We start from the raw sequence: 26,805 nt of genomic DNA, 5'->3' as shown, positions 1-26,805 counted from the left end.
TACTTACATAGCATTTACATTGTATTAGGTATTATAAGTCTGAACAGGTACATACAGTATTATTTAGCGTCAGTTAGTCAAACGTTTGTCTCAGTATATAGTATATATTTTACCTTCCTATGCATATAAAACACTTAAGAAATGTATGTATTTCAATAATTAAACCACTGCGTTGCTTAGTAATAATTGTAGCTTTCATTGGGGTAGGGCCTTTCACATGCTCCATTATTCTCACTTTATCCTTTAAAATTGTTCCGATCATTGACCGACTATACCCTAACGCTTTTCCAATGACTGGTGGCATTTCACCTCCTTCCGATCGCTTTATTATTTCCACTTTATTTCAATCGTGATCGTTTTCCGTCAACGGAACAAGAACACTGCGGATTCAGCAGCAGCTGGAGGCGGTGGGTCTCAAGCTCCCTCGGGTCCTAAAGTCCACCCGCACTGAGACAGGTTAAATAAGGGACTTGAGCATCTGCGGGGGTTCCCAGAACCAAACCCCAACGGATAAGGAGGGCCAACTGTATATGTAGCTTGAAAGTACGAAGTGTTAATTTGGGGAAGAATTAGTAGTACGAAGCAAGCATTTAGAAAAACTACAGCCCAATACAGGCCCTTTGGCCCACAATGCTGTGCCAAACATGTACTTACTTTAGAAATTACCTAGGGTTACCCATAGCCCTCTATTTTTCTAAGCTCCATGTACCTATCCAGGAGTTTCTTAAAAGACCCCATCATATCCGCCTCCACCACCATCGCTGGCAGTCCATTCCACGCACTCACCACTCTCTGCATAAAAAACTTACCCCGCCATCTCTTCTGTACCTAATCCCAAGCACCTTAAAACTGTGCCCTCTCACGTTAGCCATTTCAGTCCTGGGGAAAAGCCTCTGATTATCCACACGATCAATGCCTCTCATCATCTTATACAACTCTATTAGGTCACCTCTGATCCTCCATCGCTCCAAGGAGAAAAGGCCAAGTTCATGCAACCTATTCTCGTAAGGCATGCTCCCCAATACAGGCAACATCCTTGTAAATCTCCTCTGCACACTTTCTATAGTTTCCACATCCTTCTTGTAGTGAGGTGACCAGATCTGAGCACAGTACTCCAAGTGGGTCTGACCAGGGTCCTGTATAGCTGCAACATTACCTCTCGGCTCTTAAACTCAATCCCATGATTGACAAAGGCCAATGCACCATATGCCTTCTTAACCACAGAGTCAACCTGCGCAGCAGCTTTGAGTGTCCTATGGACTCGGACCCCATGATCCCTCTGATCCTCCATACTGCCAAGAGTCTTACCATTATTACTACGTCCTGCCATCATATTTGACCTACCAAAATGAGCCACCTCACACTTATCTGGGTTGAACTCCATCTGCCACTTCTCAGCCCAGTTATGCATCCTATCAATGTCTCGCTGTAACCTCTGACAGCTCTCCACACTATCCACAACACCTCCAACCTTTGTGTCATCAGCAAATTTACTAACCCATCCCTCCACTTCTTCATCCAGGTCATTTATGAAAATCACGAAGAGAAGGGGTCCCAGAACAGAACCCTGAGGCACACCACTGGTCACCGTCCTCCATGCAGGATATGACCTGTCTACAACCATTCTGCCTTCTGTGGGCAAGCCAATTCTGGATCCACAAAGCAAGGTCCCCTTGGATCCCATGCCTCCTTACTTTCTCAATAAGCCTTGCACGGAGTACCTTATCAAATGCCTTGCTGAAATCTGTATATACTACATCTACTGCTCTACTTTCATCAACGTGTTTAGACACATCCTCAAAAAATTCAGTCAGACTTGTAAGGCACAACCTGCATTTGACAAAGCAATGCTGACTATTCCTAATCATATTATGCCTCTCCAAATGGTCATAAATCCTTACTCTCAGGATCTTTTCTATCAACTTACCAACCACTGAAGTAAGACTCACTGGTCTATAATTTCCTGGGCTATCTCTACTCCCTTTCTTGAATAAGGGAACAACATCTGCAACCCTCCAATCCTCCGGAACCTCTCCTGTCCCCATTGATGATGCAAAAATCATTGCTGGTGGCTCAGCAATCTCCTCCCTCGCCTCCCACAGTAGCCTGGGGTACATCACGTTCTGTCCAGGAGACGTATCCAACTTGATGCTTTCCAGAAGCTCCAGCACATCATCTTTCTTAATGTCTATGTGCTCAAGTTTTTCAATCCACTGAAAGTCATCCCTACAATTGCCAAGATCCTTTTCCATAGTGAATACTGAAGCAAAGTATTCTTTCAGTACCTCAGCTATCTCCTTTGGTTCCATACACACTTTTCCACTGTCACACAGTCCTATTCTCTCTCTTGCTCTTCACATACTTGTTGAATGCCTTGGGTTTTTCTTTAATCCAGTCCACCAAGGCCTTCTCATGGCCTCTTCTTGCTCTCCTAATTTCATTCTTAAGCTCCTTCCTGCTAGCCTTATAATCTTCTAAATCTCTATCATTACCTAGTTTTTTTGAACTTTTCATAAGCTTTTCTTTTCTCCTTGACTAGATTTTCAACAGCCTTTGTACACCACAGTTGCTGTACCCTACCATCCTTTCCCTGTCTCATTGGAACGTACCTATTCAGAACGCCACACAAATATCCCCTGAATATTTGCCACATTTCTGCCACACATTTCCCTGAGAACATCTGTTCCCAGTTTATGCTTCCAAGTTCCTGCCTGATAGCTTCATATTTCCCCTTACTCAAATTAAACATTTCCCTAACTTATCTGTTCCATCCCTCTCCAATGCTATGGTAAAGAGGATAAAATTGTGATCACTATCTCCAGAATGCTCTCCCACTGAAAGACCTGACACCTGACCCTAACCCTAACCCTAACCCTAATACCAGATCATTTACAGCCTCTCCTCTTGTAGGCTTATCTACACAATATGTCAGGAAACCTTCCTGATCACATCTAACAAACTCCACCCCATCTAAACCCCTTGCTTTAGGGAGATACCAATCAATACTTGGGAAATTAAAATCTCCTACCACAACAGCCCTGTTATTATTACACCTTTCCAGAATCTGTCTCCCTCTCTGCCTCTCAATGTCCCTGTTACTATTGGGTGGCTGATTTCTTGATTGAATAGTTAAGTTGTAGAGTAGATGAACTGGTATGTTGAAAGAATGTGTACAGTTTTGTTTGGTATGTCTAGGGACATAATGAGGAGAGTGGGCAGAAGATGAACAGCCCTCTCCTCTTCCCCATTCCCCCACCTTGCTAAAATAATAACTGAGCATAAATGTATTTGTGTTTGTTTAAGAAATCCTTCCAAAAAGGTCAAATTTAAATCAGCATCATAGTTTACAGTGAAGAAACAGGCCCTTCAGTTAACTGGTCCATTCTGATCATGCTGCCCCTCCAAGCTAGTCCCATTTGCCTGCATTTGGTCCACACACCTGGACATTTCTTTTAAAAGTTCTTACTGTATCTGTCTCAACCACTTCCTCTGGATCTTATTCACATAATCTATCATGTTCTGTCTTTTTTGTAAAAAAAAAAATTCTCTCTCAAGTTCCCACTATATCTTTCCCCACTAATCTACTGGTTCTTGATTCCCCTATCCTGGGAAAAGGATTGAGTGCATTCACTCGAACTGCCACTCATGATTTTGTACACCTACAGATCACCTTTCAGTCTCCTATACTCCAAGGAAAAAAGAGCTAGCTTGTTTATTTGTACTTGTAAATCTTCCTTACACTGTTTCTAATTTAATGATATCTTCTTTATAGCATAGTGATCAAAACTGAATATAAAAATCTATATACAGGCATCTTGTACAACTGAACAAACAATTCAAACTTCTACACTCATTGCCCTGAATGATGAAAACCAGTGTGCTACAAGCCTTCCACCTCCCTGTCAACCTGTGACTCCACTTTCAGGGAACCATGTACCTGAACTCCAAGGTCCCTCTGCTCAACAGCATTTCCCAAGGCCCTACCATTCACTCTGAAAATGTTACCTTGATTATTTTTATTTTACCTATTTGCAATGTGCTAAGTCCCTTCTTTGGTCCGGATACACTATCAGTGTGTTGTATTCTGCTATTGAAGTCAATGGAATGAATTTTGGAGACAAAGTGCAATGTGTTGCACCAACTGAGGGTGACTTTCCAGTCGTGCCAGCACTGGTAGTCAAAAATTATGTCAGTGCTACACATTTAGAAGAATACTTGCTAATCTGCTAATTGACCTAAATTATCCATGGGGTTTCCTGTGCTAGGGTAGAGATTGCTGGGTTAAAATACTGTAGATCAAGGCACTTTTAATCTGAATGTATTCTCTCTGTAGGACTCTTTATTCAGCCATATGCATTGAAATAGCTTCGCGGGGATTTGTAGTAGCTGCTGTGGAACACAGGTAAGGAATTCATTTGCTAAAATCTAATAAAATGAATGTGAACAATTTTGCAATCAGATTGTTCATAAGACGTGTAGCATACTGTAACAGAATAGTTTTATGGTTAATCTTGCACTAATAAAGTTTGATGGCTGTAGTCATTAATTGTCCTTCTTGCTTGCCAGCATGTTTGAAGATTTTGACAAATTTCATGGTAGGAAATGAATCAAAGAACTGTTTGAAAATGATTCTGCTTTACAGTATCCAGATTCTATTCCTTATCATTTGCAAGATTTCAGTATCTGTTTTACTAAGTTGATGAGTTACTGAGATGATATGTACTCAAGTTCCTAATGTGATCTCAATTTTGATTTGTGGAGCAGAATAGGTTCTTGGATAGGAAAGAAACACAAGTCTGCACTGATCTTGAGGTGTAATAAAGGGTCATCCTCACTCTCAGACATCTTGCCTCAGAACTCTTGTCTCTGCTGAGAATCTTGAGTTTATAACTGGAAGAATAAATAAGTGAGAACGTGTGTTAATTTAGTCTATTTGTAAGTTTTGAATACCTGTAATAAGGTGCCTCAGAAAGATTGTTAAACAGAATTAGAGCAAGTAAAATTAAGGCTGAGATATTGGCATAGGTTGAAGATTGGTTAATGGACAAGAAACAGTAGGAATATTACTGGCCGCTTCAGGTTGGTAGCTATGACTAAGGGATATCACAGGGATTGTTAGAGAAGAGTAAACATTCCAAATCTGGCAATAAAACCATTGTCCTTTCCTCAATTTTTTCCTGACCAGGGAGCTTGGCCTCTGCATGTTGAAGGCCTTTACAGAAGATTTCAAAAGTTGCATTAATTTCAGAGAATGGATTTGTCACAAATTCACCCAAACTGTCTCTTTTGAGCTGGGAAGGCTGGAAGCAATTGATGTTGAATTTGTGAACCTCAATATTTTTATTTTCCCATGTATCCATTCCTGTGGGTTAAAATTGACTGCTTGGTAAAATTTCTACCATGATCCACTGAATAACAGACAGGCTGAAAGGGTCTGATAGCCTGCTATTGCTCCTGGATCTTTAGTAAGAGTGGATGCTAGAAGGGCAGACAGTGAGTCACAAGCTGCTATTGCAAACGGTGCGGCTGCATGTAGAAGATCATACAGCTTTTTGTGAGAATGAATCCTAGAGGAATCTGAATGTGAGGTAGCTAATAAAGATGACCCTGTTTAATTGAGGGGCAATGTCATCTCACCATTACTTGGAGATTGGAGCAATAGGCAGCATCCAGTGGTATCCAGAAGGTAATGATGGAAGCAAAGTAGGAGAAACCAGTTAAAAATATATGAAATCTGTGATCCAAGAGGATAGACTAGTCAACATGTGGACAGTTCAAGGTGTAATAAAGACAGTGAACCATAGTCTCACAATTACATTTGTACTTTTGACCACAGATTTGGGTAGTTCTCCAGAATAAAAAAATATTTTGTCTAATCTATGAGAAAATGCAAAACAAACATTGTTGTCCTGTATGTAATAAGATTTTGTCTGATGTAAGGAAAAAAAGAACAAAAAATTGTACTCCAAAGACCTCAAATAGTGCTTAAAATAGTTGTCTTATAGATACAGTTTTTTTTCTAGAATAATAGATAGCAAGTGCATCAAGACAACAGAATTCCAGCATCATCAATTTGAGGCAATGCTGATGCAGCGCACAATAATTAAAACTATGTGTATACTAACTAGAATATAAAGCACTTTGCAGTTGGCTGTTTGTTTAATGCCTGCCTTTAAACATTTTCTGAACCTTTGTGCAGAGAACATAACTGTTCAACTCTTGTCCTTTTGTGCAGGCCTTTTGTACAGGGAACTCCCATGTTACAACCGTTTGGGTAAGGGAAATTCACACTGAGAGAATTCACAAATCTCAAATTTTTGAGTAGTGATGTGGGATAAAATGCATTCTCATGGAATTTGTGGGAGAGCAGTAAGGCTGGTTTGGATAAACTTCTATTAGATGGAAATAAGGACATTCAGTCAGGTACATTGTCACAGTGGAGGGAATCTTCAAAGTATCCCTTCCAATCGGTGCTGACCAGATGTCTATCATTGAAAAGTTCACCTCTTCTTCTCAATAGGATGAGTCATTGGGTATTTGAGCCATGGATGGCCTTGACAACAACAAATGATTTGCAGATTTTGTGTTGTCAGAGGTTGTTAAACTTCCTCTACCCATGTTACTTTGTTGGTTTTCTGTTGGGCTTCCTTAAGCTTGTAGCAATGGCAGAGCATCCATATAATTAGACTTAAACCAGCAGGTATTACAGTGGAGTAGAGGGAATTACAGAGGCATGAGAGAGGAGTTGGCCAGAATTGATTGGAAAAGAACAGTGGCAGGGATTACAACAGAGTAGCAATGGCTGGAATTTCTGGAAGCAATTCGGAAGGTACAGGATATATACATTCCAAAGAGGAAGAAGTATTCTAAAGGAAAGATGACACGACCGTAGCTAACAAAAGAAGTCAAGGCCAACAGAAAAGTCAAAAAGAGGGCATAAAATAGAGCAAAAATTAGTGGGAAGTTAGAAGATTGGGAAGCTTTTAAAAAAGAACAGAAGGCAACTAAAAAATTCATTAGGAAGGTAAGGATGGAATACAAAAGTAAGGTAGCCAATAATATTAACGAGGATAATAAAAGATTCTCCAGATACATAAAGTCTAATGGAGAGGTGAGAGTGGATATCGGACCACTGGAAAACAATGCTAGAGAAGTAATAATGAGGGACAAGGAAACGACAGGTGAACTGAATAAGTATTTTACATCAGTCTTCACTGTGGAGTCACTAGCAGTATGGTGGAAGTTCCAGATGTCAGGGGTCATGAAGTGTGTGAAATTACCATAAATAGAGAGAAGGTTCTTGAGAAACTGAAAAGTCTGAGGGTAGATAAGTAACCAGCTCCAGATGGTATACAGCCCAGGGTTCTGAAAGTAGTGGTTGAAGAAATCATGGTGGCATTAGTAATGACCTTTCAAGAATCACTAGATTCTGGAATGGTTCTGGAACACTGGAAAATTGCAAATGTCAAGAAAGTTTATGACAAGCCAGGTACATGGCATTGATATTTTGTGGTACTACCATCACTTTATGTCTGTGTTGCAACTTCTAATTAGACTTGACAATGACACAGAAATAACTAAACTCCATATATCTCTGCAATTTGGACATTTTCCTATATTCATTTTAGATTTTCATCACTGTATTTTGGAATCAAGAAAGGGAGAGAGGCAGAATAAATTATGGGCCCGTTAGTCTAAGCTCAGTGGTTGGGCAGATTTTGGAGTTGATTATTAAGAGTGAGGTCTCAGGGTACTTGGAAGCGCGTCATAAAATAGGCTGTAGTCAGCATGGTTTCCTCAAGGAAAAATTGCGCCTGACAAATCTGTTAGAATTCTTTGAAGAAATAACAAGCAGGATAGACAAAGGAGAATTGGTTGATGTTGTATGCTACAGTTGTTATGGAGGATTTCAACATGCAGGTAGACTGGGATAATCAGGTTGGTACTGGACCCCAAGAAAGGGAGTCTGTGGAGTGCCTCTGAATTGGATTCTTCGAGCAGCTTGTACTGGAACCTACCAGGGAGAAGGCAATTCTGGATTTAGTGTTGTGTAATGAACTGAATTTGATAAGGGAACTCGAGGTAAAGGAGCCATTAGGAGGTAGTGACCATAATATGATAGGTTTTAATCTACAATTTGAGAGGGAGAAGGGAAAATCGGAAGTGTCAATGAAAAAAAAAGTGTCAGTATTACAGTTGAATAAAGGAGACTATGGAGCCATGAGGGAGGAGCCGGCCAAAGTTGACTGGAAAGATACCTAGCAGGGATGACAGTGGAACAACAATGGCAGGTATTTCTGGGAATAATACAGAAGGTGCAGGATCAGTTCATTCCAAGGAGGAAGAAAGATTCTAAGGGGAGTAAGGGGTGACCATGGCTGACAAGGGAAGTCAAGGACAGTATAAAAACAAAAGAGGAGAAGTATAACATAGCAAAGATGAACGGGAAGCCAGAGGATTAGGAAACTTTTAAAGAACAACAGAAGATAACTAAAAAGGTAATACAGGGAGAAAGAATGAGGTACGAAGGTAAGCTAGCCAAAAATATAAAGGAGGATAGTAAAAGCTTCTTTAGGTATGTGAAGACGAAAAAATTAGTTAAGACCAAAGTTGGGCCCTTGAAGACAGAAATAGGGGAAATTATTATGGGGAACAAGAAAATGGCAGATGAGTTGAACAGGTAGTTTGGATCTGTCTTCACTAGGGAAGACACAAACAATCTCCCAGATGTAATAGTGGCCAAAAGACCTAGGGTAATGGAGTAACTGAAGGAAATTCACATTAGGCAGAAAACATTGACTTCTCTAAGTTCAAAGTACATTATTATCAAAATATGTATACAATATACAACCTTGAGTTTTGTCTCCTTACATGCAGCCACAAAACAATGAAATCTAATTGAACCCATTTTAAAGAAGACTGTCAAACACCCAATATACAGAAAAAAAGATCATGCAAACAATAAAAATAAGCAAATAACATTCAGAACTGAAGTTCACAGAAGTGGGTCCATAGCCATGAAGCCAGTCATGGGGATCCAGGAGCCTGATATTTGTAGGCCACAGCCTCAGGTCAGTGCAGAAATGAGTAAACCTCACGGAGCAGCGGCCCATCCCTCGCCTCCAGCCTTGACACCCTTGCCTTTACAATCTGGCCCGGTGCTTAAATCAGCCAAACAGTGGGTCATTCCTCGCTCTGAAACCTTGGTCCTGCTGCTTCGATAACACTCTCAGGATCAGGACCTGCCACCTTGATTCAGCCCACACTCGACCTTTCCAATTCAGCCCGGCGGTTAAATTGGTCACATCGTGGCTTGCTCCTTGCTCTTGAGCCAGATACCTGCCACCACGATTCTGCCCATACCAGACCTTTCCAATTTATCCCAGTGCTTAAATTGGTCACATATTGGCTTGTTCCTCACTCTTGGGCCTGGGCTCCAGCACCTCCACTCTGCTGCTTCGAATCACCTCCAAGTCTTCTCCAGCAGTCAGACATCACTAGTTCCTCACTCTCTGGCCCAGGCCCTACCACCTCGATTCGGACTGTACACACCATGCCACAACCATACTGTGCCATCAGGACTTTGGTTCACACCACAAACGGGTTAGTACGTACAGTCAGCTCTAAAACTCAGCTCCGAAGGGGAAGTTACAGACTATTGATTTGCAGTGATCGTTTTTGAGAGAAAGTGTGATTAATAAAGTAGTTAATAGTTGTTTTTGCTGCCTGCAAGTTGTCACTGTGCTTCAATGGTGCCATTTCAAGCCATAATTTACCACATTAAGAGGTCCATTCATTTCTTCCAACATAATTTAAAGTTTATTTAGATGACTATTTAAATTTAAAGAATAAATTTGGAATAGAAACATCTTAGACAGCATGTTCCTCATTTTAATGTATAAGCTGACACAGCCTGTAGCACCCTCTGCTGATTGAAACAAAAGGGCTGAAACAGACTAACCTTTCGACAACAATTCAGAAGAGAAAGGTCAATTCCTGACTTCCACATCCATTTCATCTCATTTATACATTTCAGTATAGAATTTGGGAGTGAATTGGAAATCAATTTGCCAGTGTTCTAGTGCTGAACTCAGTCCTGAGTTCAAGAGCAGAGCTCAGTCACCATCAGCTAAGTGGGTGAATACACTTGGTATATGTCCCCCTTGTTTTATATCAGCCGAGACTGATATCAAACTAAGGGGCTGTAGCCCCATTTATTTGAAACTGAATGGAAAAAGTAAATGGTTTAATTATTTTAATAATAATCTTAACTTATTTAAATTAGTCAATTGTACTTTAAAATTTTTAAGGTTATTTAAATCCGGTAGTTGAGGGCTTCATGGTTAGTGTAAAGCTTCATAGTGCAAGCAACATGGGTTCATTTCATGACTAGGTGGACCAATGCTTTCATCAATTGTACTGTGGTGATTCTGATAAGCCAATGGAAGAGAGTTTCGAATATAATTTTCTTGGCATGTATACACTGTACATGTGCCTCTGACAACAATAAACTTGAGAGAGTTGGCTGAGCCAATACAAGTTTAATTTTTCCTGACTTCAAGTCACTGGTAGTGACTTGAGGTCAGGAATACTTCAGTGGTGAAGTATTCAATATCTTTTTGTTAATTGCTTTAGAGTTTGGTGATTTAGAGTTGCTGTCCTTGCAGTGATGTTAACTCTCCATTAGAGGAAACGGTCTTTAATAAAAGATAAACAAGTGTCAAATATAATGGACCAGATCTTGTTGTTCAGGCTTCACCTCTTGGAAACCTCACGCTCTTTCCCTGTGTGCCTCACTTATCCAGAAAAGAACCAGTCAGGTTGATTAGGTCCGAGTGAGGATGGGGTAGAATTTTGTTTTCTGCCAAAACTGTCACAGAGTTTTAAGTTTATCAGACATTTTAAAACTGCTATAAATGAAGTGAATATTTTTCACATTAAGAAAAAGTAAAGGCACTGACATTATATTAAAAAATTAAGCTAAAGCTAATTAAAGCAGAAATCACCACCTCATTATATCACAATTTGCAGGCCTAGAATTGCCTTTAATTTCATTGGAGCCTCAGATCCTGTGCTGTATGTAACTGGCACAGGATCTACGATGCAGTTTCTCAATATAATGTAGGGTAGTCCAGCCCCAGCTGAATTTTCCCTTCATGGAGTCCAGCAGCAGAATGTGGTGACAGATCTAGATGGATCAGAATGAACATAAGAATAGAATGGCTTCAATTCAGATGGCTATACACAGGTTCCCTTCACAGCAAGATTTGATTTGGCTTGTATTCATCAGATCTTTGTAAAAGCTTGCAACAGAATAGAAACTGATTTGTTCTGTGTATATTTGATATGTTTAAATTGATACTGAGAAGTTTAAACTTGTGCTGTATCCAGTGTTAGTAAATTAATATCTACAGCAAAAAGAATTATAAATGGGATGTTATGTTGAAGTTGTATAAGATGTTGGTGAGGCCTAATTTGGAGTATTGTGTGCAGTTTTAGTCACCTACTTACAGGTGTTACGTACCCCGTAACTGGGTTGCCAAACCAGCAGAAATGGATCACTCAGTTGGAGTCTGGAGTACTAGAACTAAGAAAGTTTTATTAAAGAAACAAGCAACACAGTAATCGAAAGGATAATAAATGCAACAGTTCAGCGATGATAAACACACATGTGCACAGAATTAAGATAACAGCATCAATCAAGCTCTATCGTTGTCTAGGGGTAAATGACTAAATTTCAAAGTGACTCAAAATTCAGTCCAGTTTAGTAGTTCAGTTCGCAGTAATCGTTGCCATGGCGATGGACAACGTGGGGGAAGAGAGAGAGAACAGGAACAACTGATCATTCAGACACGGCTTCACTCACAGACCAGCGATATGGCTCACAAGCAACTTTTTGGGCGGGTCCTTGGTGATGTCACCTGAGGTCACCGACTGTGACCCCTCCTCCAGATGCGGTCGATCCTCTGCAGTGAACCCGGCACCCAGGCAAGGGCGGACACACACCGGGTTCCCGCTGATCGTACCTTTCCACCCTGGCCGTTGTCTGGTACCTCTCACCGACTCGTGAGAAACGTACCGCTTCCAGGGTCTCGTTACCTCGGGTGGCATGTGTCTGTCTTAGCGAACCTGTCCCTTTTTATCCCCCTGCTGGGGTATCGCCTGTCCATCACTTCAAACAGTTCAGGGTTCAAAGGGGGAGCCGCTCCAGACAGCTCTCTCTCTCCCTCCCACGTCCCTTCATTACACATCTCCAGACACTGCTCCATTGTTCCTTATCTCTCCTTCCCCTGAGGGCAGGTGGCAGACCACTTGCTGATGTCACTGATGCTAACCCAGGCCAGCAAACATCTTAATTTTATGTGTATTCTCGTCACACAGGAGAGATGTAAGCAAGGTTGAAAGAGGACAGAGAAAATTTACAAGGATGCTGCTAGGCGTGGAAAACCTGAGTTACAAGGAAAGATTGAATAGATTGGACTGTATTCTTTAGAACATAGAAGACTGAGAGGAGATTTGATAGAGGTATACAAAATTATGAGGGGTATAGATAGGATAAATGTAAGCAGGCTTTTTCCACTGTTGGGTGGGACTACAGCCAGAGGTCATGGGTTAAGAGTGAAAGGTGAACAGTTTAAGGGGAACATAAGGGGAAAGTTCTCCACTCAGAGGGTTGTGAGAGTGTGGAATGAGCTGCCAGCACAAGTGGTACATTCGAGCTGGATTTCAAAGTTTAAGAGAAGCATGGATAGCAGGAGTATGGAGGGCTACAGTCCTGATGCAGGTTGATGGAAGTAGGCAGTCTAAGTGGTTCCAGCATGGAATAGATGGGCCGAAGGGCCTGGTTTCGTACTGTACTTCTCAATGACTCATATAATGAAGAATATATTTGGTTTTGTTTGTATACCGGTATTAAAAAAACAAGGATTTCAGTAAGATTGTGCACATTTGGCCATGTTATGATTGAGTGCATTACTTTCTTTAGGCAAAGAGCAGTTTGATTAAATAGTATTTCTGCTTTCAATGGAGCTATGAAGATGAAAGATCACCCAGAATATGAAAACGTAAATCTTGTTTTTTTTTGTGAAATTGCTGAAAGAACTATGATCAGTGTTCATTTTTAGGGATGGATCAGCATCAGCGACGTTCTTCTACGAAGAGAAAACAAAAACAGCCAGTGAAGTAGAACAGGATACCTCCTGCACAAGTTCAGCACCTACTTTGGATCATTTGGAGGAGAAGTGGCTTTACTATCAGCCGCACAAACCAGGAGAACAAGAATTCCCATTCCGAAATGTCCAGGTAAAGAAATATGAAATATGCTTGGAATCAAATGGAATTTTTTGTTGTTAAGAAGAGATTAAAGAGTTCTAAGGCAAACAATTTAAAACTTCAATAAATAGGTTGACACCTTGTAGGGCGTCTAGTACTGCAACATGAAATATGGCTTGTGGATTCAGACAGCTTTGTAAGTATTTCCATAATCACTTCAGGAAATTCTAACAGAATTATTATTTTAGTATGTAGAGTAATCAGCAGATTCACTGCATCATGAGGTGAAAGCGAAGTCATGGCTTTCACCAGTAATTAATAAAATATGAATGTTAATTATTCATGCATGTTTTTAGTTGGAATATTCAACAGAAATCCAGAAAGGGCTGAAAAAGTATAGATACATCTTGACATTTTTCTCCCTAAATTTTTTTGAAGAATAAGAAATTTAAAAAATTGATCAGGAAAACTTGACATATTCGGTCTTTTCAAACCTCAGATGATATTTTGTGGTCTTAGTCTATTACTTTAACCTTTGCTTGGAGAAGAAGTGTGTTAAACATAAAATTTAAAATATTTAAAAACGGGTATTGGCCCATCTGTAATTTGCTATTTCCACACAAGTTTCAATGGTTAAGGAAAGATTAGCTTTATTTGTCACATGTACATCGAAACAGTGAAATGTTGCCTTTGTGTCAAAGGCCAACGCAGTCTGACGACTATGCTGGGGGCAGCCCCCAAGTGTCCCCACACTTCTGACCCTAACCCAAACATCTTTGGAATGTGGGAGGAACCCACAAGGTCATGGAGAGAACATACAAACTCCTTACAGACAGAGGTGAGAATTGAACCCCAAATGGTGATTGTTGGCATTGTAAAGCATTGTGCTAACGACAACATTACTGTGCCATTTCTTGTCTTTTGAATGATGCATATACATACTGGAGCTGTGCAGCACCAACCTAAATGAACTAAATAGTGCAGATGAAATATACAGTCATTTGAAGGGTAGTCATTATGTCTGAGGAGGAACCAGCTGTGTGAAGAAAAATCCTGTGAGTATTGAAGGCTCAACTTGTTTTACTTAAATATAATAATAAGGAACCAAAGAGAGCAGCTCAAAAGCTGGAGGCAAATCTCATTTGCTAATCGGCAACAGTCCTCATAGGTAGATAATGCAGCTTACCTGGTGGAGAACCCACAGGATGTCACCTACTTTAGTATAGGTTAGGTACCAGAATTGTTGCAGTAAGTTGCAAATTCTTATTTTACAACCCATAAATACAGGTCCCGTAATATTTGACACATTTTCTGGCTATAACGTCGAGACTCATCCTAACATTTGGTCTTGCTGTGCTCAGTGGGAATTGGAGTAATCTTCTGCAACATAATCACTTCTGTATGAGTTTCAATTTTTTTCATACAGAGGACATCTGATGATGTTTTAAGATATCTTACGACCATTATCCCTTGCCATATTTTCTCTCCCTTAAACTGAGATAGGAAATTTGCAAACCCCACCAATCTGATAAATGAAGAGAAAAATAAGATTGTTCTCACTGGTGTGGAAGAAGCTGAGAGAAGACCTTTGAAAGATTCATAAAATTATGACAGACATGGGTAGAGTACATAGTCTTTAACCAAGATTAGGAAAACTGGAGGCCACAGGTTTTAGGTGACAGAAGAAACACTTAAAGGAGATCCGAAGGGCAAGTTTTTCAGACATATATGGAACAATACTTCACACATAGATGGTGTTATTTAATTACAGCATTAAAAAAAAACATTTAGACAGTTGTGGGTATAGGAAAGGAATAGAGAGATATGGAGCAAATGCAGAAAAACAGGATTAGCATAGATGGGCATCTCGGTCAGCACGGACGCCAGATCTGTTTCAGTAGATTTAAATTGCAAAAAAGTAAAATTTATTATCAGGGTACATACATCTCACCACATACAACCCTGAGATTCTTTTTCCGGCAGGCATGCTTACCAACTGTAAACAGGATCAATGAACAACAAACTCCAAATGCAAATATAACTAAATAGCAATAAATAACAATGAAAGAGCATGAAATAACAAGGTAAAGACACCTTAAAGTGAGACAATGTGGGAACACCAGAAGTATAATGAGTGTAGTTATCGCTTTTGTTCAAGAGCCCGATGATTGAAGGGTGGTAATTGTTCTTGAACCTGGTGGTGCGAGTCTTAAGGCACCTGTACCTTCTACCTGATGGTAGCAGTGAGATCTTTGATGATGGATGCTACTTTTTTACAAAGTTTCATGTAGATGTGCTCAATGGTTGATTTATTATCAAGGTATACAACTCTGAAATTCTTCTTCTCCAGATAGCCATGAAACCAAGAAAGAAAAGAGCAGTAGCACGATCATCAACCCCCAAATTCTCCCTCCCCCAGCCAAAAAAAAACAGAAATGGAACTGGAACATCGACCCCAAAATCCCGTTCTCCCACACAAAAAAAGGAGAACATAAAGAACTGAGAAAAGTCCATAGACCAAGTCCATATCCATATTGATAACCAAAACGCATAAAAGCTGGTTACATTCTCCAGGCACAGCGGCAGGCTCTCTCCTCTCCAGCATCAAAGCAATCCCACCAGCAGTCAGAGTCAGAATCAGAATCAGCTTTATTATTACTGGCGTGTGTCGCAAAATATGTTAACTTAGCAGCAGCAGTTAAATGTAATACATAATAGAAGAAAAAATAAATCAATCAATTACAGTATATGTATATTGAATAGATTAAAAAATCATGCAAAAACAGAAATAATATGTGTTAAAAAATTGAGGTAGTGTTCACAGGTTCAATGTCCATTTAGGAATCGGATGGTAGAGGGGAAGAAGCTGTCCCTGAATCACTGGGTGTGTGCCTTCAGGCTTCTGTACCTCCTACCTGATGGTAACAGTGAGAAAAGGGCATGCCATGGGTGCTGGAGGTCCTTAATAATGGACACTGCCTTTCCGAGACACCGCCCCTTGAAGATGCCCTGGGAACTTTGTAGGCTAGTACCCAAGATGGAGCTGATTAAATTTATGAACCTCTGTAGCTTCTTTCAGTACTGTGCAGTAAACCCCACCCCCCCCCATACCAGACAGTGATGCATCCTGTCAGAATACTCTCCACGGTACATCTATAGAAGTTTTTGAGTGTTTTTGTTCACATACTAAATCTCTTCAAACTCCTAATGAGGTATCGTCGCTATCTTGCCTTCTTTATAAATGCATTGATATGTTGGGACCAGGTTAGATCATCAGAGATCTTGACACCCAGGAACTTGAAACAGTTCACTCTCTCTACTTCTGATCCCTCTGTGAGGATTAGTATGTGCTCCTTCATCTTACCCTTCCTGAAGTCCACAATCAGCTCTTTCATCTTACTAACGTTGAGTGCCAGGTTGTTGCTACGACACCACTCCACTAGTTGGTATATCTTGCTCCTGTACACCCTCTTGTTACCACCTGAGATTCTACCAACAATGGTTATATCGTCAGCAAATTTAATGCTAGTATTTGAGCTTTGCCTAGCTACAGAGCCATGGGTATAGAGAGAGTAGAGCAGAGGGCTAAGCACACACCCCTGAGGTGCACCAGTATTGATCGTCAGCAAGGAGGAGATATTATCACCAATCCACACAGATTGTGGTCTTCCGGTTAGGAAGTCAAGATTCCAATTTCAGAGGGACATACAGAGGCCCAGGTTCTGTAAGTTATCAATCAGGATTGTGGGAATGATGGTATTAAATGCTGAGCTATAGACAATGAACAGCATCCTGACGTAACTGACATAGGACAATCAAGAGGCAGACAGCCAGTACCCACCTTTCACATTAGCCTCCTTGCTTTGATTGGCGAACCCTGGAAGCTTTAATTGGTGAACATTACCTCGCGCCCCATCCCGCAGTTTCCTCGCCACATGGCTTGCACTCGCTGCTTTTGCCTCCCAGAATCCTCTTGATGACTGCAGAATGCAATGATCATCCAATGATCACAGGCTCCAACAATTCCGGACTCACATTCAAGACAAAAAACAGACACAGGCGACCCAAAAGAAGTGAAATAAATAGGTTAATGGTCTGACCCGGAAGTGTTGACCATAGGAGCATTGTACACAGGTACCATCTTAGCCGGAAGAAGATTGTACACCCCCAACTTTTATGAAACCAAAAATACTCAACAGTGGTATATTGCACTTAGCACTCACAAATTTACAAGGTGCTTTGGAATATTATTTTCTGAGACCTGAAATTCATCTGTGGCTGTTATAGTGATCTAATTAGACCCACCATTTTAAGGTACTGAGCAAGAAATATCGATGATGAGGATTTATTTACTTCCTTCTTTAACTCTCTAATGCTATTGGCTATTGTGTGTTTTGTCAAAAATTGACATTTGTTTGGTATCATCACATCACTAATGAAAAATAGGATAACCTCTCAAGTCAAAACATATAGCTCTGCCCTTCATTAATTTTAACTCACTTTAACTCCATAGTTCCATTCAGTAAATGATAGCTTGAATTAGGTTAATCATTAACCATTGCGCCTTCTTGGGTTTTCCTGTTTCACTTGATAACTTTGTTTAATGGTGTGAGGGGATCCAGGAGTACCCCTATTAACTGTTTGGAGAGAGACATTTTATCATTGATGGTTTGTTTGGAAAGGAGAGAGAGACAGAGTTATTTACCACCGATATGTTGCTTTTGAAAAGAAAGAGAGAGAGACAAAGATCAACAGTTGGACTGTCACTTTAAGGCATTGGAAGTAACTTTGGATTTTTACTGAGTCTGGAGTTGGAGACAGCACCGAGCAGCTCATAAGTTGCTATGGTGACCGAAGGCGGTGGACACTCGATGTTATGATTTTCAGCCGGTTATTGATGTTACTTCCAAGGACATGTTGCCTGCTTGTGTACTCCTTTACAGACAAAGGGGGGAGGGACTCTTCGAATGAGAGGTGATGCTCAGCCTGGTGAAGTAAATGGGAGGTCAGATGATACAGACCTCAGGACACATGATCTGGACACTGAATGAGCATTGTTGTGCCTGCAGGAAAAGTGGACTTTGGAGGATCAATCAGGCGGATTGATCCAAATTGCTATTCCAACGGTAAAGAAGGGGTTGACGGGTGGGGAGTTGTCTATGTGTCCACCCTCACCTGGGTGATAGCTCCACCACAGAAGACCGGTCCCCCTGGTTAAAGTCACAGTCGGTGACTTGTAAAGGATTTCGGAGGATGACGAGAAGATCGACGGCATCAGCTCACTTGAAAACTCGACTCATCTCTCCCTCTCCCTCTCCCTCTCTCTCCGTCACTACTCAACTCAATACCACAAACTGAACTGAACTTTACTCAACATCGTAAAACTGTATCTTTTTACCCCTAGACTTAAAGAAGCGTGGTTTTCTCATACATATATATATATATTCCACACTTACTTTTATATATAATCATTGCTAACCTGTTTGATTTATTTACATTTATTTTACTGTATTGCGTAGTTACTAATAAATATTATTAGTTTATAACAATACGAGACTCCAAAGTGTTTTCCACCTCTGCTGGTTCTTTATTCCCGTCATGGGGTACGTGACAATGATCTGCAACAATTTAAAAATAGCTTTTCTCTTTATTTGTTTGTGATTTTCAGGTACAGCAGCGAGCAGAAGAATGTACCAGGGCCTTAAATCTGCTTACTGACATAAATAAGGGAAAATCTGTCCATAATGTATTTCCACTAGACTTTGATTTCACTAAAATGAAGGTATGGCCAGTTCATAGTATTGATAAATATAGCAAATATGTGTTGGAGTCCCACCAAACCACTTAAAGAATTTGAAGTCAGTTTTTTTAAAATAATGCAAATCATTGTGATGTAAAGTCTCATCTTGGATCATGTCTACACTTTAGAGAAAGAAACTCATTGACCTTACCCAATCTGGTCTGTATGTAGTTCCAATGTCACTGTACATTAAAGTAGCAGAACTGCTCAGTTGCAGAAAGAATACATTTTTTCTACAGTGTTCAAATAGCCCCACGAACTCATTATACTGATACTATATATCAGCACACAAACAGAACACTCAGCCCTGTAGGGCAGTTGATACTGCACAGATCCTCTGAGCATTCTATTACTTGAAATTCCAGAGCACCCATTCTCATTCCACAAAATCCATCAGACAAATTATGCAAGTTAAGTAATAAATTCCACTGTCAACTTGCCAATGACTGGAAAATTCTGAACACATGCAGACTTAAAACTACATTGCCTGTGTATTTTGAGCTGAAGGTTTTGAAATTTACTATTTAAATTCTTAACTTTTCAAAAGAACACTTCAGTGCAACTTCCCCTATCCCAGAAAGCTGTGAGTTCTAAAGAAGAGTATCAAAATAAAATATTGATGCCAGAAGGCTAACAACAGAAAATACTTTTAATACTCAGTCGTGGAAGGAGAAACAATTAATATTTCATTAGATGAAGGGTTACTAAACCTGAAGCATTGATTCTGTTTCTCTTTCCACAGATGCAGCCTGATCTCTGAATGTTTCTCGCATTTTCTATTTTTATTTCATAATTCTGAAAATGGTTCATCAATCCCAGAGACTGGCTGAGCTGATGAATATTCCCAGCATTTTTGTTTAGTTAAATCACAAGAACGTAGTATTTGCTTCTCTTGGCATAAGAGACAGCAGCAGAATTTGTCCCATTCAGTCTGCTCTGCCATCTTCTGTCATTTTGCACTCAGCAGTATTTTTACAATTTTTATTGTTCATACAAAATAATACTTCAGACTAATAAAGAGATTACAAGTTGCAGAAAATAATAAACATTAGTGGGTCTTTTAGATGTTGGCGAGATGTAATGTGGGATCAGTGCCAGGGTTTAAACTTTAATGATTTGCATGAAAGTACCAAAGTTGTTGTTGAACTTGCTAAGGACATGAAGATATGTATTAGGTTATGAAGATAACAAAAAGACAATGGGATATTGACTAGCTGAGTGAGCAAAGGTCTGGCAAATGGAGTATTATGTGAGAAAATGTGAAAATGACAGGAAAAATACTTAAAGTTTTATTTAGATAATGATAGATGAAGAACTTTTAGATGCAGACGGATCTGGGCATCCTAGTACGCAATTCTAATGTTGAAAGGCGTGGACAGAGTGGATGTGGCAAAGTTGTTTCCCATGATGGGGGAGTCTAGTACTAGAGGGCATGACTTAAGGATTGAAGGGCGCCCATTCAGAACAGAAATGCGAAGAAATTTTTTTAGTCAGAGGGTGGTGAATCTATGGAATTTGTTGCCACGGGCAGCAGTGGAGGCCAAGTCATTGGGTGTATTTAAGACAGAGATTGATAGGTATCTGAGTAGCCAGGGCATCAAAGGTTATGGTGAGAAGGTGGGGGAGTGGGACCAAATGGGAGAATGGATCAGCTCATGATAAAATGGCGGAGCAGACTCGATGGGCCAAATAGCTGACTTCTGCTCCTTTGTCTTATGGTCTTATGGTCTTATTCTCAAAACTCCAGTATGCAATTACTGTAAGTAATGAGGAAAGCCAGAAAGGAGAGTTGTCAGTTATTGCTAGAGAGATTGAATACAAAAGTAAGGAGGTTATGATTCGAATACATAGTGCATTTGTGAGACCACATCTTTGGATAACTTTGTATTTCCAGCATCTACGGAATCTCTTGTGTTTATGATGCGTTATTTTAATATTTTTAAGACAGAGTTGTATAGCAAGATGACAGGTTACCGTTAGTAGGCAGGAATGCAGTTAGGGTGGTTAGATCAGCCTTAAAGGTTTGAGAAAAGGTTGATTTTCACCATTCAAAATTGATTGTATGATTTCAGTACACATGTTCTCTGTACCACATCTATCCAGATATATTTTCCTGGGCAGCCAAATTTAGATTCTTTCATGCCTCATTTTTCAACAGTCTAATTGTACAGTGTTGATGAATATTTACTTTTTCCCATTCAGTTGGGAATTTATTTTGAATCAACTTGCTGATTCCTGCCTTCACTTCCCTCTTGGCTGCTGCTACTCCTTTTGCACTAGAATATCTCATGATCGTTCTCTTGCCCAATAACATTGTTTCTACCATCTCCACCTCTCCCTGTGATCTGCAGAAAAACTCCACTGTCACATTTTTAGATTTGCTAAACAGGAGAAACATTAAGAACCAGCAGTATGCTATAAAATGTTGAATTATACTTTTGGTTAAAATGCACACTTTATATTCTCAGGTTCATATGAATAGACCTTTCAATTCATATTCACATGGACTAGTAATAATTTTGAAATTATCTGTCCAGAGCTTAGTAAAATATGATCTAAGAAAGAGCAAGATAAAGTCTAAGCATGGTACTTTTTGTTCAAGCACATTGGTGGGTTGGGTAAAAGAAGATCTCTGAGCTGCAGAGATTAGTCAGGTTCTATAGTTGCCCTCTTCTGGGCTTCTAAGATACCAGAAAGATAGATTAATTCAACACTTTAAACAATGTGAACCAGTAGTAGGAGTTGGCTCATGTTCTGTAAAAAAAACAGTTCCCTTTAACTACCCTCACCTATGAAACAGTTGAGAAATTAGATTAAATTGCATGTATTGACCATAGATTATAAATATACATATTCAAAATAAGGTCAACTCAAAAAAATTATTGGTTATTTCAAAGAAAAATGTAAAAATCATTCTGCTTTAACATTGTACTATTTTTTTGTAGGATTGCCTTGATCTGTGTAAGGTAGCTATAATGGGCCACTCATTTGGTGGTGCTACAGTTGTTGAATCACTTAGCAAGGAGCTTCGATTTGGGTAAGTCTCATTGAATTGGAGACAGTATACAGTGAAAGTTATTAGTAGAAATGTGCAAAATAATTAGCACAGATCTTCATGTTAATATGGCTATGGCTGTGTTTTATAAAATTTATAGAAATTAAAATGCCCAATGCTTAACCTGTAATTTTCTTATTCATTTTATAGAATTTTTTTGTTTAGTAAATGAGAATGCATCAGTAACCTGATATAAACAAGAATGCTCTAATTATGCCTATGATTGATGCATTCATTTAAAAGCAAAACTTTCCACATTTCGTTTTAACATGCTAAGATTACATGTCACCCCATACAACCCTGTGATTCTGTTTCTAAGTACGTCCACAGAAAAAGAATCTCAGGGTTGTACTTCGTGACAGGTACTCTGATAATCAATTTTACTTTGAACTTTAATGTTACATATTGTCACAGAAAATGGTAGAGGAACTCGGCAGGTCAGGCAACCCAGATAACTGTGAGGTGGTTCATTTTGGTAGGTCAAATATGATGGCAGAATATAGTATTAATGGTAAGACTCTTGGCAGTGTGGAGGATCAGAGGGATCTTGGGGTCTGAGTCCATAGGGCACTCAAAGCAGCTGCGCAGGTTGACTCTGTGGTTAAGAAGGCATACGGTGCATTGACCTTCATCAATCGTGTAAATGAATTTAGGAGCCGAGAGGAAATGTTGTAGCTATATAGGACCCTGGTCAGACCCCACTTGGAGTAGTGTGCTCAGTTCTGGTCGCCTCACTACAGGAAGGATGTGGAAACCATAGAAAGGGTGCAGAGGAGATTTACAAGGATGTTACCTGGATTGGGTAGCATGCCTTATGAAAACAGGTTGAGTGAACTCGGCCTTTTCTCCTTGGAGCGACGGAGGATGAGAGGTGACCTGATAGAGGGGTATAAGATGATGAGAGGCATTGATCATGTGAATAGTTAGAGGCTTTTTCCCAGGGCTAAAATGGTTGCCACAAGAGGACACAGGTTTAAGGTGCTGGGAAGTAGGTACAGAGGAGATGTCAGGGGTAAGTTTTTTTACACAGAGAGTGGTGGGTAGGTGGAATGGGCTGCCGGCAATGGTGGTGGAGGCGGATGCGATAGGGTGTTTAAAGAGACTTTTGGATAGGTACATGGAGCTTAGAAAAATAGAGGGCTATGGATAAGCCTAGTAATTTCTAAGGTAGGGACATGTTCAGCACAACATTGTGGGCCGAAGGGCCTGTATTGTGCTGTAGGTTTTCTATATTTCTATTTCAAGGCAAGACCATTCTCAGGATCTAATGAAGTTTTACAACTTATAGCTAGAAGAAGTGTATTCAGCATTTTTAAACAATGTATATGATAGTGAAATCATCATATCTTGAGTATCTTTAAAAAAACAACAGGTTCTACTTTTTGTATATGTAGACTTCCTCAGAACACATGTTATAGATGTTAGAAGGCTGGAATGAAGGAAAAATCACCAAGCAGTGAAAAGGAAATAGGATTAATATTTTCAGGCAATAACTATTAAGGTATTTCCCCGAAAGTCCGAATGATTTAAGATGGTATAAATGTGCCTGAGAAATAACTGATAACTATCAGGAAATAAATGTGTGTAATGTTTAAATGATTTTTTATCCTTACTCAGTTGTCATATTTACTCTTCAGGATGTTCACATCTTGTGTAACTCCTGTTTCCTAAAATCATCTTCATCTATCTATCTATCTATATACTACTAAAATTCTCATGCTCTGTTTGTCTATTTGTGACCTCCAATTAGTGCAAACGGTGCATTAAAGTGACACTATTTTTGGCTAAATCGACTTAAAATGCACTAACTTAGAGAATGCAGGCAAAGTTCAGAGTTATATATTCATATAAATTTGCTCACTCGCCAAAATCAACAGCCCCGCTTTCACCCGAGAGGTGGATACCATGACGCGACACCACGACGCATGCGCACGGCCAGCCTCAAAAGCAACTCACGATGCTCACAGCAGCGACACCAACCGGAGCAAATAGGCAGGGCAGCTCTATTTTGAGTGGTCACATTCTGCTAATCACCCCATCAGCATGTGCAGGATTGGGCCAGATCAAACTGAGACCCATCAATAAAAGATAATTAAATCTTATTGTAATGACGTACTAAGAGACACCCATCAAACCCTTTGCTGCAGTCAAAGGACAGCGGTGACTATATCACGTCCATTTAGGAGAGCACCAACCACATCATCAAGAATAATCAGCATCCTGGAGACTTTGGTGTTACTGCTTCATATCTTCTATCCAGCAGTAGAGTAAAAAAAAATACAGTCAGCCTAATTATGCCACGTGGAAAGGGAAGGGGGACATTATGGTCAAGAGATGATGCCAAATGTTGTCGGGAAGTGGCAAGGAGAGGGAGAGAACAAGAATCGGATGAGGCCGGGGCCACACGACTCCAGGATCAAAGAGTCAGGACAAAAAAAAATGAGAGAAGAAGAGACAGAGGAGGAGAGGCATGCACATCTCCAAAATGACAACTGACATAGAAGGAGGAGAGAGGAAGAGGACAAAGGAGCTGAGAAATGCAAGTCTCCAGAATCAGAGACAAAGAACAAACAGCAGAAGAGATGAAGAGACGGGTATATGAAAGGACTGCACATCTCCAAAATGACGAGAGGCACAAGGGTGGCAGATCAACCAGAAATGATGCCATCAAAAGTGCCCTTCATTAAATGAGGAGGAGCTATATTTGCCTTGCAACGCATCCTTCTTCTTTAATAAAATGAGGTTTTCTTCTTCAATTTCCAAAGCAAAGCAATACCAATAGAATTCAGGAAAATTTAATGTTCATTCTGGTCACATCAGACTGCACTATCCTTCTCTCAAAGGGTGCCCCAATGGGTCACCCCATTGTCTAGTCAACCTATGAGACCAAGTTCACCAAGCATCAATCAGTTATTGTGATGAGATCATTGGACCCAGATGAGGGAAGCAAAATGGAAAGAAATATGAAAAGCAAAGAATATGGAGGGGAAAAGGATTATAGTTATTGCCAATTGTGTCAATTAACCTTGACCCACCACTGGCATTACCTTTAGGATGCTTGACGAAAGCCTGTTTAAAGGAAAAGGGCAGACTAATTATTTCCATTGCTGTCTCTGGCACACCCTTCCTAGTCACTTACTCTGCAAGTCTCGTGGTGGACATGATAATTCTCTAACACACCATGCGGCCCAACACTTTATTACTTTAGTTGCAATTCCTCTAACAAGGAACTGAAAACGGTCCCTGCTTTCTCACCACAGATTTCTGGTAATAGCGTTCCATTTGAATAATAATGTATTACAGAACATACACATCTTAAACTCATTGCTGTATCTGGCACGCCCATCCTGTCGCTTAAGCTGCAAGTCTAGTGCTGGACAGCAATATTATACTTGATCATTCTCCAACACACCACACGGACAACCAGTTTATTACTTTAGGTGCTGTTCCTCTAACAAGGAACTGAAGATAGTTCCTGTTTTGTCACTGCAGGTCTCTAATTTTGCTGTTCCATATGAATAATAATATAATACAGAATGTTCACATTTTAGTTCCTCTAATTTACAAATTGAGCCAATTGGCATTCACTTAGATTCATTTATCAATCTTCTCATTCTTTAAAAATGATAGTGATCAAGAGCTGTTAAATTGCCCCAGACTCCAGTGGTTAGTGCAATGCCAACAACCCAGCTTCAGTTCTGCTGCTGTCTGTAAGGAGTGTGTACATTCTTCCCCTGACTGTGTGAGTGCTCTGGTTTCCCCCAACATTCCAAAAGATGTACAGATTAGTAGGTTAATTGGTCACATGCAGGCTCATTGGGCCAGAAGGGGTGGGTTCTAAGGTGGCTACTAAATTCCATGCAGGGTCCACAATTCTGCCTCAGTTGGGGTAAGTCAGTAGTGGATGGGGAATTGGGTAAATTGTATGCAATTGTATCCACTATATGCACTTGCCATCCATGTGTTTCTGTTGTAGAGAGTGATGATGTGTCCTTCCTGGAAGTTTCATCACCATTTGAGTGGTCAAAAACTAAGAAATGAAGGAGTTGTTTAGTCATTCAACTGTATAGATGAATACTGCCAAATGAAACAGCATTCCTCCAGCCCAAGGTGCACAACACAGTGCATATAACTCATATACAATGCATAAAGCAATATTACCACAAATACATTTACAAATAATAAGGTGCATTTGCAACACAAATTAATAAGTAAACAGTCTAATGTGACTGGCACATCATAAGCAATGAGACCTGGGTGATGGCAGGGAGTTCAGTAACCTCACAACCTGGTGAAGAAACTGTTTCCCATCCTAGCCCTGATGCTGTGGTAACTCCTGCCCAATGGTAGGGAGGTCAAAGAGATTGTTGTACGTTTGGGAAGGATCATTGTCAATGCTAAGGGCCCTGTGTACATAGCACTCCCAATAAATATCTCAGATTAGGTAGAAGAGAGACCCCGATGGTTCTTTAGCAGTGGTCGTAATCCTTTGCAGGGTCTTGTGGTCAAATGTCTTGCAATTCCTGTAACAGACAGTGATGGAGCTGGTCAGGACACAGTGGTGCTCCTTTAAAAATTGGTTAGAATGGGGGGGGGGGGACTCACTTGCCTCAGTCCCCTCAGGAAGTGGAGATGCTGCTGTGCTTTCTTGACTGCAGGTGGTGTTGAGGGACCAGGT

At 40.2% G+C, this 26,805-nt stretch overlaps 1 protein-coding gene across 10 annotated transcripts in view; it reads left to right on the top strand.

Moving 5' to 3' along the window:
- Window positions 1-26,805, top strand: part of pla2g7 (phospholipase A2, group VII (platelet-activating factor acetylhydrolase, plasma)) — an 80,432-nt gene that overhangs the window by 38,537 nt on the left and 15,090 nt on the right. For all 10 annotated transcript variants that reach the window (XM_063036942.1, XM_063037011.1, XM_063037003.1 and 7 more), the window contains 4 exons: window positions 4,334-4,402; window positions 13,125-13,302; window positions 18,941-19,054; window positions 22,018-22,109. In XM_063036942.1, coding sequence (XP_062893012.1) covers window positions 4,334-4,402; window positions 13,125-13,302; window positions 18,941-19,054; window positions 22,018-22,109 — 453 coding nt within the window. The remainder of the gene's footprint in view (window positions 1-4,333; window positions 4,403-13,124; window positions 13,303-18,940; window positions 19,055-22,017; window positions 22,110-26,805) is intronic.

Source organism: Mobula hypostoma, chromosome 2 (genome assembly GCF_963921235.1).
Source record: "Mobula hypostoma chromosome 2, sMobHyp1.1, whole genome shotgun sequence".
Lineage (NCBI taxonomy): Eukaryota > Metazoa > Chordata > Chondrichthyes > Myliobatiformes > Myliobatidae > Mobula > Mobula hypostoma.
This window is presented reverse-complemented; position numbering and strand designations above follow the sequence as displayed.